This window comes from Diospyros lotus, chromosome 3, assembly GCF_014633365.1.
Source record: "Diospyros lotus cultivar Yz01 chromosome 3, ASM1463336v1, whole genome shotgun sequence".
NCBI lineage: Eukaryota > Viridiplantae > Streptophyta > Magnoliopsida > Ericales > Ebenaceae > Diospyros > Diospyros lotus.
This window is the reverse complement of record NC_068340.1, coordinates 25,487,124-25,497,499: the sequence shown is the minus strand read 5'-3', so window position 1 is coordinate 25,497,499 and position 10,376 is coordinate 25,487,124. Positions and strand designations below refer to the sequence as shown.

The 10,376-nt window shown below is 37.8% G+C and overlaps 1 protein-coding gene across 3 annotated transcripts; it reads left to right on the top strand.

The window, feature by feature from the left end:
- The first annotated feature begins 319 nt into the window (after positions 1 to 319).
- Positions 320 to 8,265, top strand: LOC127798371 (protein DETOXIFICATION 42). Of its 3 annotated transcripts, none has more exons than XR_008022375.1 (14): positions 320 to 492; positions 691 to 890; positions 1,618 to 1,739; positions 4,472 to 4,675; positions 4,786 to 4,967; positions 5,067 to 5,202; positions 5,413 to 5,509; positions 5,624 to 5,724; positions 6,057 to 6,220; positions 6,596 to 6,667; positions 6,767 to 6,883; positions 6,988 to 7,073; positions 7,694 to 7,815; positions 7,932 to 8,265. XR_008022375.1 is itself a non-coding variant. In XM_052331898.1 (14 exons), the coding sequence occupies exons 2-14, from the start codon at positions 808 to 810 to the stop codon at positions 7,972 to 7,974; spliced, it is 1,539 nt and encodes a 512-aa protein (XP_052187858.1). In that variant the 5' UTR covers positions 320 to 492; positions 786 to 807; the 3' UTR covers positions 7,975 to 8,265. The 3 variants fall into 3 exon arrangements, 2 of the variants coding, with proteins under 2 accessions (XP_052187858.1, XP_052187857.1); XM_052331898.1 differs by having other exon boundaries at positions 786 to 890; positions 6,978 to 7,073; XM_052331897.1 differs by having other exon boundaries at positions 6,978 to 7,073.
- Positions 8,266 to 10,376: the final 2,111 nt, after the last annotated feature.

The window sequence follows — 10,376 nt, the reverse complement described above, 5'->3', positions numbered from 1 at the left end:
ATTTTGTATATCTTGAGCTACATAAAAAGGTATTATAACAAAAAAATTTCTTATGAGACGCGTAAAGTGCATGTGAGGCGTAGAATATTTTGATCATAATATCTCTTTATATATTTTAAGATATATAAAATGAGTGTACATATAAGATCATTCATTCATTAAGACTAAAAAGTGCCGATTTGAGTGAATGCGAGGGTAAAATAAGATTTTCACTACTCCCATTAATTAATTTTTGTCAGAGTGACGGTCTGAGTGGGCCCGGTCTCTGATCACTGTCTCGTCATCTTCTTCCTCTTCTTGTTAGTAACGTGTGTGTGAATCCCCTCTGTGATTTGGAGGATACCTATATCATATTTCCCTCCACCTCTCTCTCTCTCTCGACCTTGGCTTGGAATTGGAAGGGAAGCCTACACATCATTTAGACTTCGATACTTCCAGAGGCAGGACGGCTTCTTTCCATTTCAGAATCTCATTTTCCAGAAAAAGTGGAAGGTTCTCTCTTCTCTCTCTCTCTCTCTCTCTCTCTCTCTCTCTCTCTCTCTCTCTCTCTGTGAAATTTGAAGCTCTTCCTTTACTGGGCTTCTGATCCCGAATAAATCCCAATTCTAGAATAATTCAACCCTCCTTTTCTCTTCTTGCGATCAGCCATATTGGGTTTTCCGTATCTGTTCATCTTTACTAATTTTGCAGCGGAACCAGCTGGGGCTTCTTCTCGTACCAAGTTCAACACTCGTTCATAAGCCCGGTTCACTGACGAGTTGTCGTCTTCTCTGTTATGTGTGAAGGTGATTCGAGCCCTCCCCAACCATGGGAGATAGAATTGATTCATCATCGTACCCTTCGGAGAGCAAGAGCAGAAGCCCCCTATGCGTTTTCTTTGACGATGCCAGGTGCCCACTTGTAGAACTTTTAATAAATTTATCCCATCATATTGTTAAAATTCAAATACGAATCAATTTGAAACAAATTCAAATTCTAAATATTTATCTTATCATTAGAGAATTTATTCCTTGTGTAACCGCCATTCTAACACCAATTGCCATTTCTGCTTATTTTATCTGTTTTATGCATTTATAAATTCTCTCCCTCTTTTCCGTTTCCTTTGATTTTCCGTGATATTTGCTTTTCCTATTCTGGCAGTGATGGGTGACACTTCTAGACCATGCTGTGCCCGGAGTCTCATTTGTACATACATTTAGTTTACCATTCCTTCTTTGATTATTTGCTTTGACACTCTTCATTTCAACAGCCCATCTTCTTTTCAGTAGTGTTTACATTTAGTTCTTGTGTTGTGTGTACGTTTTGGAACCATGAAATTGATCTCATCGATGGTAGACATGGTCCTTTAGTTACAAGAATTGTTAATTTTTCCGAACTTTGATGCTTTAAGGTAACAAAAGTCCAACTAGGTAAGTCGTTTCAGAAATGATCAGGATGGTGATCACTGGCTACCAGTTCTTCACTTTCTGATTTCATATATCTTGCTTTCAGGATATGATACTAACTTCGATTCAAGTGTCTTCCATTGGTGCTAGTATTATTAGTACCTCTTTTTTTTCTTTTCTGTTTTTAAGATGCCTAGGAGTTGAGAATATTTATTTCAATTGTTATCGGCAGACTTGTTTTCAAAATGGATGAGCTTGGCCTGGAAGTCGCAAGGATTGCAGTCCCTGCAGCAATGGCTTTGGCAGCTGACCCAATTGCTTCTTTGGTTGACACAGCATTCATTGGCCAAATAGGTATCTTCTTCACACTTTCACCAAATTATTTTTCCCACGTGTCCTTTTGGACACTAAAGGAGCTGGCATCTGCACCGTCAAATATGTACTTTCAAGTTTCAACTTTATCTGTTCAAATTGTATGGCTGAATCCATTGGGGTATAATGAAGAAAGCACTTAATCAACAGCAGATTGAGAACTTTGTACAAGCAAAATGATTTCAAGCTCGTTTCTCCATATAGCATTGATCATGTAGCAGAACAAGTAGTAGTTGAAGGAACTACTTGAGCATAATCATTGTTGTCATTGTTCTACTGTAACAACTATCCATGAGTTTTTTGGATTTGCTTACCTCTAGTCTTTATGAGATTATGGTTTTCATCAGAATGGTTGACATTTTTAATTGGTAATGGATAAAATTGCACATAACTTCCTATATGTAGCATCTCAACCTTCATCCAACAGTGCTATTTTTCTTATTCTCCTGGTCACTTTGCAGGTATTATAGTCAAACATAAAGAACTACTGTAATACCCGGGAATGATTTGAGGTTATAAATAATATTTGATGAAGAGCATAAATGAAATTTTCAGAAAAAATGAGGCTATAGGGTACACTATCGCAGTCTCAAGCGACCGAATTAGACGAAGGGAGTACTCCGGACCCTAGATAGCCAAGGAAAATGGTATAGTATCAATGAGTGATTCGAATTATGATTTTTGGTGATGAAAGAAATTGGATTGGGAACAGTTTTCGGTATAGCTATCGACCAGGTTGAGAAAACCGAATCGACGTAGAAGACGTCCAGAAAGTCAACGGAGTGTCCTGAGAACTTAGATTTTATGTATAGAACAACCCTTAAGTGATTTCAAGTTAAAACGTATGGATTTAAGGTCAAATCAATCAGTCGGGCCTAAGTGTAATTTTTCTAATTTTGCCCGAGGTTGGTCAAAACGGTAATTTTTTGAAAGTTTCAAGGATGAAATGAATAGTACTAAACTTGTGGGCCTTAGTGATGGTGTTGGAATGATCAAGGGTATTATGGTAGGGGCTAAAATGGAATTGGAAGAAAGTAGGGGGTGAAAGTGTAAAAAATGAAAAATTTGCAATGTGAACACAGCAATGGAATTTCGGCTGCTGCAAATCTTCACACATGAAGGCCGATCTCGACGATGGGACGGCCGGGGAGGAGCTGGGGAAGGTGCTATACGGCGTGGGCTAGCTTGGGGGCCAAGCCTCGGCCGGTGATTGGCCGAGAGTTGGCCGGAAAATGCTATAAAAGGGGGGCCGAGGGTTTCGAAATTTTGGCAAGGAATTGGTCGCGTTTTGGTACGATTTTGGGAGCTTTGATAGAGGGCTTTTGGTCTCTAGGCATCAAGGATCATTTTGGGAGCATTTTAAGGCATTTTCGTGTTCGTTTGGTGGCCAATCGAAGCTTGGCCGTGAGTGGGAGGCGAACCGCCTAGGGCTACCTGTAAATCGATTTTTGGAGGCCTTGCCGGTGTTGTTTCGGCCAGAAAAAGGTACCATCGTGATCGACATTAAGAGGGCTTCAAGTGGGTGTCTTCATTTCGGCCATCGGAGCAACCGTCGGCGGCTGGTTCAACGAAGAAGACGGTGGCGCGTGCAGCCACGCGCCAACCTTCACTCTCACACGCCAGCCTTGGTTTTCGTGCCAAACCGCTTGGTCAGGGAAGTTGCACTAGGACGACTAGGTGGTCCATAATGTGTTGTTCATGTGGGATGTCAGCCTAGGATATTGTCTGGATAGTGTAGCCATAATTCTCCAAGGGCGTGACGGAATAATAGGGATATCTGATGCTGGTGTGCATGTCAAGATAGCCGCCTTGGTTTTCGTGCCAAGCCGTTTGGTCAAGGAAGTTGCACTAGGATAACTAGGTGGTCCATGTGAAATTTTGGAGCTGGGATTGTATGGTGTTTCCTGGATGCTTAAGGTGGGAATGTAATCTGGTGAGATGCGTTAGCAGCCCCATTTAAGCTAGAATCGCGTCGCGTCGTCGTGTCGTCGAGTCGGTATGGTGGCATAGCTTTTAGAGAGATTGCTCTTTTCCCGTGGTAAGGTTAAGCGCTGGGGATTCTCTTGGGCTAGGGCTTACCGGGTGTATTGGTTTATTTCATGTCTTATATTCATTCATGAAAAATGTGATTTTAACTCTCACTTAGATGATTCAGCATCTAATTTGAACTATGTCCCTGGAATATTCAAACGTTCTAGGTGAAGACAGCGGTGCGAAAGGAAAGGGAATTGCCGAGGAGTGATGGCGATTAGTTGATAGCTTGTAATACGTCGCTTTCAATAATGTTGTTTATTTTGAGGACGTCTTGTAAGTGTTGGTTTGACTTTATATTATTAATAAAGTGGTTTCGGTTATGACCTGTTAAGGTTTTGATCTAGTTTCCGCATTTGAGTTGGTGAACCTGTCTTAGTTTATTGATGGTTCATAGTTAATATACTGAGAAGGTGTAACGGGATTTTCGGGGAACGGTTTTTGTGATGGGTTTTTATTTGGAAAAAAATTTATATTCCCGGAATCTTACGTTACGTAACGCTCCAGAGAAGTGGGGTGTTACAACTACTAAAATGCCCTAACACAACAAATATTGATAATAGGACACAGACAAGGTGTGTGAAGATGAATTTCTCACATTGTCATGGTGTTACTTCTTTCCACTGTTTATTTACTTTGCTGCGACAATGAACAAATAGGTAATGCTCCATTATTGTCTACAGGTCCAGTTGAACTTGCTGCTGTAGGAGTTTCTATTGCTGTGTTCAATCAAGTATCAAGGATCGCAATATTTCCACTTGTAAGTGTCACAACATCTTTTGTAGCTGAGGAAGATGTTAGGACAGCAAGTCCTGACAGAGAAGAAAGTGAAAACTTGGAAGTTGGCTCAACACTTGGTGAAAAGAAAGTGTTGATACAAAAGCCAGGTATGAGATTTCATCAGTGCTACTAATATTTGTTCAAGTTGTGTGCCGGAATAGTTCTTTTGTTTTTCTTTTTTTTATTTTAACTTCCTGTTGTCCTATGTCCTTACCAGATTCAGAATACAAATCAAAATCACTGAGCAGTAGCTTTGATATAGTTCTACCTAAACATGCAAAAAGGCGCATCCCATCAGCTTCTACAGCATTATTTATTGGTTCCATCCTCGGACTCTTGGAGGCCTTATTTTTAATTTATACAGCAAAACCTGTTTTAAACTTCATGGGAGTCAAATCCGTAAGTTCTGTTGAAAAACATTCAATTTTTCTTTCACAGTTTTAGGCTTTTCTGTCTGCTATTTGTTATGGAAACATCTGAATGATTTCTTTTACAAAGGACTCTCCTATGCTAAAACCAGCACAAAAATACTTGACATTGAGGTCTCTTGGTGCTCCTGCTGTTCTGCTCTCACTGGCCATGCAAGGAGTTTTCCGCGGATTTAAGGACACGAAAACTCCTTTATATGCTACTGGTATGTAACCTGATAAAAACGACAGATAAACCCACTCTCACACAGAACATGTTTTGCATAGTGTTTACTTTTATTGGACCGGTCAAATAATTCCGCTCGTGTGGAGTCCTTGTTTGCAGTCATCTAAAGACAACCAGTTTTCCAACTCTTCTTGTTGGAACTTTTTTTCTGTTTTAATATTAACTCTTCTCCTTATGCTGTTCAATTTAGTGGCAGGAGATGTGACAAATATAATTCTGGACGCAATATTTATGTTCGTTTTCCATCTGGGTGTCAGTGGTGCAGCCATTGCACATGTTTTGTCTCAGTAAGTTCAAATTTAATTGCTCTTCTATTGCAAGGATATGGTTCAATCCTGATATGAACTTCTTTATTATAACATTGTCAGGAAATTTCAACACATTTCACTTTTGAATTGTAGGTACCTAATTTCCCTTATACTTTTTTGGAAATTAGTGCAACAAGTTGATCTTTTCCCTCCTAGTCTCAAATATATGCAATTTGGTCCATTTCTTAAAAATGGTGAGAGTATTTCTTCTGCTTCTCCTTCTATAAATACTAATTACTGTTTTTGTTTTTGTACTTTTTTAACCACCAATAACCTTGTCTAGACACCCACTAGATTGAGAAGTTTTTTCCCTCGTTAGTTTGGTGTGTATAATTGTGTGCTGTGAAAAGGCCAAAAAAACTCCTTGAATCAAAGGGTTTCATTCTCCAAGTGTTTCTCCACCTTTCCTATTTTGGCTTTTAACCTTTACACTCAACCATCGCTTTTTAAATTTTCTTGAACATGTAGAACCTTCATCTCTTTAAGTTTTAAGCATATTAATCAATTACTTGTTAATGACATCCAGGCTTTTTGTTACTCATGAGGGTCATAGCTGTTACATTCTGCGTGACCCTGGCAGCTTCTATGGCTGCACGCCTGGGATCAACACCAATGGCTGCATTTCAGGTCTGCTTGCAAGTTTGGCTAACGACATCTCTTCTTGCTGATGGACTGGCTGTTGCCGGGCAGGTCAGAAATCACCTCTTTCTGGATGCAAATACAGCAAAGGATGATTCACGTCCCTGAACCTGGATATGTGGTCAAATGGCATGTTAATTCTTGAATGGATTAAAATGGCTTTGAAAATTGTGCACACATTTAGGAAGATGAATTTAGAAGCTTGTGTTCCAATTGTTGAACCCCAAAATACACACGTTCTGAATCATGATAAGAAAAAATTAAGAAGCATATTGATACCTCCTATTGTCACTATATAGGACCTACAACATCAACACCCCCTCCTGTTCGAGCCTATGTCAATGGAGATATGATTTATTTATCTCGAGTTCTCTATTTGCATCTACTTCTTTGAAAACCTGAGTTTACTATATTGCACTTTTTTAGGCAATAATTGCAAGTGCATTTGCAAGAAAAGACAACAAACGGGCTAAAGCAACTGCAACGCGAGTTTTGCAGGTACTTAATTGGATTGTGTTTGACAGGATGCTCGTGCATGTTCATCTAATATATTTTTCTTTTATTGAAAATGATTGTTCTATGTGATCATTACTGCAGTTGGGATTGGTCCTTGGCATGGTGCTGGCTCTCATACTGGGAGTTGGGCTGCAGTTTGGAGCTAGGTTATTCACAAAAGACATCAATGTTGTCCACCTCATCCATACTAGCATCCCGGTATCTATTTTTCTTTGCAAACTGGGAAACACTGTCATTAGCTCTTGTCGTGTTAAACCAACTTGTATTTGATATACCTTGACCTTCATATCAGTTTGTTGCAGCTACTCAACCAATCAACGCCCTGGCTTTTGTTTTTGATGGTGTCAATTTTGGAGCTTCTGATTTTGCGTATTCTGCTTACTCTATGGTAAACCTTGTCAGCTTCTTCATATCATGAACAAACTTAGAACCTTATTAGCTTGTATTGAAACATTTCCCTTTATATATTTTGGGACCATGCTATTGGTACCTCTTGGGCTATACAATGCGTCACAAATGACAAAATTACCCCTCACGCCTCACCGCCTCGGGGGTGGGATATTTTAGTCATGCGCCTCACTACCTCACACTGCCTCACCTCACCACCTTGGGTGAGAAGTATTTTATAGACATTTTAGCTACATTGTATAGCTCAAGATGTAAGTCATGATGTACCAATAGCATTTTTCATATATTTTGACATTAATGTTAACCTCTTCTAAGCCATTTAACATAAGGCACTTATATTGCAAAAGATTTACCCATGAAGCATCTCGTTATATAGACTATAAGCAAGTCTTTCTTTCATTCTTTCTCTCTTTTTCTTTTTATCTCGCCACATTTGAGATCTGATGAACCCTAAAGCCTGGAGTTTTTTACTACAGTTGGAGTGTAGAGTTAGACAGGGATGCAAACCAACTTTTGGGGGCAAATGTAACACAAAGTTTGAAAATTTGAGCTGTTTTACCATACTAAAAGTTAACACGGTCAATGCTCATCTTTTTTCAGGTTCTGGTGGCTGTGGCCAGCATCTTCCTGTTGTTCATTCTCTCGTCCAGCCATGGATTCATAGGAATTTGGGTTGCTCTGACTATATACATGAGTCTCAGAGTATTCGTCGGTTTTTGGAGGTACCCTCCTGACCACAAAAGTGTTCACCAAAGCATATGAGCTTTTTACCGTGGATGAACTTGTCAATAGTATATATCCTTGTAAGCCTCCATGACAACAAACTCTTAACTTGCAGGATAGGGACTGGATCAGGGCCTTGGGGCTTTCTCAGGCACTGAACATGAATTTGTTGTTCTAATAGCTCCAGAAAGGCTTCCTTGAGAAGCAAATCCCAGCCAAGGAAGCAGTAGTGGCGGTGTATTCCTTAGTTAACGGGTATAGATCCATGGAAACATGGCTGTCATATAGGGGGTGTTTGGCTTAGTGGTTTGACCGCTTATAAGCTGCCCCATTAGTTTAAATGTTGTATATCTTATTTAGTTACACATTTGTTAAAAATTAAAGAGTTTAAACGCTAATTTAACAGCGTTTTAGAAAAGCTCCCCCCCCCCCCCCCACTTTTCTCAAAATGTTGTTACCAATTTATTTCGTTGACTGAGTATTTTACAATTTTGCTCTCAAATAATTATCATATTTCCAACTTTATGCCTCTCCTTCATCCCTCTACCTTCTCTCTATCGTCGCCTCCCTCTAGCGCTGTCATTGTCATCGTCGTCACCGTCTCCTCCATCAGCCATCAGCCCTATCCCTATCAGTCGCCCTTCCAACCCCATCGCTTATTATTTTAGTCTTTTTGTTAAGTCTTGATAGCTTATTAGTTTTTTTTAAATCAAACACATAATTATATAAGTAACACCTTAAAGTGTATTGATTTAAACACGATATCAATTTAAATGTAACTACCTTTAAAGTTTTACATAACTTTTAAATAAGAACGCTTAAAAGCCATCTTAAAAAATTGCAAGCCAAACAGCTTCATAGTTTTGTACTTAGTTGATTACAACGGTTTCATATCAAAATTGAATCAATCAATGCTTTTATAACAAACGAAAGCCTCGGAAATTAAGGGATGGGTTCTAAAAAAAAAAAAAAATCATACAACTAGTGCTTTGATATCACATGTAAAATATTTAAATAATCAGATCGTATGAATTAATATAGACGAAATATAACATATTTGTATTCACTATTGAATAAGATTTTATATGATTTGATCTAGCACTGAATCACAATCACAAACACTGATGTCAAATCAAAACTAATCTTATACATCAAGAACTTCCTCCCATTACTTGTTAGACATACAGTTGTTTAATAGAACACGCATATAATGCGTTATCGTAGGGCAAAAAAAAAAAATTAACTCAAAACTTATTATTTAAAGTACTAGAGAGGGGGAAATAACTGTAAATAAAATATTTATTTAATAATCCTCCCATTACCGTTAATAAGATAATGGCTTACAGTCTACCTTAGTGCCACACTTAAATCCAAAAGTCAATACGCACATTCCATTAATAGTTAGTTATACCATTATCAACAATGAGAATGTTATGCACATCTCTTAAAAAATAATCAATCATATTATCAGCTCGTTTTTAACAAAACAAAATTATTTACAATTAATGCCAACTTACACAAAATATTCCCAACGTTCTCCCACTTGGGCAACATTAATTGCAAGAGTTTGATTTTGAAAACATTTTATCATCAAATGACTCTTGGGTTGAGTGACTAATTTTGTAACATGTTCATGATTTAATAAAAAAACAATATGATCAAAGAGGTAACATTAAATACGATTCTGTCCAATAAAATTCACAGTATTGAACCATGCAATCATTGCATTCTTAATTTCAAGGCAACCCTTATCCATGATTACAAATATAATAAATAATATTAAGATGAGTTAAGGTGTGGTAGTGTGGCAAGAAAATAACATCAAACATATTGTCTCCTCAATTTCTCTTAGAAATGTTTAGAACAACATAAGCAAAATAAATTAATTTATTTTCAAAATAAGCTCAAAACCATAGAAGCAAAAGAAATTTCGCAACAATCATTAAGATAATAACACTCTCATATCTAAATATGGTATCGATAATGAGACAATGACATTAGGCCCAAAGCTCACACCTTACCTCCAACATGGCCAATAAATAAATAAAAAAATAAGTCAAACACAAGAATAAAATAACAAAACTTCCACTAACCAAGTACATCAAAATAACTTAGAACTCACATATTGAAAACATGTCCAATAAAAACTATAGACCTAAGTCCTTTGGTCAAAGAATCACCAACATCAAGCTAGTATCAATATGTTCTATTGTTATGTTCCCTTTCTTTACATGGTCTTTGATAGTCAAGTATTTTAACTTATGCTTAGACCTACTAGGTATTTTATTGTTCTTAGAAAATAACACAACAACAGTATTGTCACACTAAATATACAATGGTCTATAAATAAAGTTAACGACATGAAACTTAGAAATAAAATTCTTCAACCACACTACTTGAGTAGTAGCAATGAAACATGCAATGAATTCAACATTCATGGTAGAAAAAGTAGCCATGCTTTGTTTAGCCATCTTCCAAGTTACTGCAACTTTAGTTAACATAAAAATGTACCCTGAAGTGGATTTCAGATCATCTAGACATCTAGCTAGATCTGAGTTTG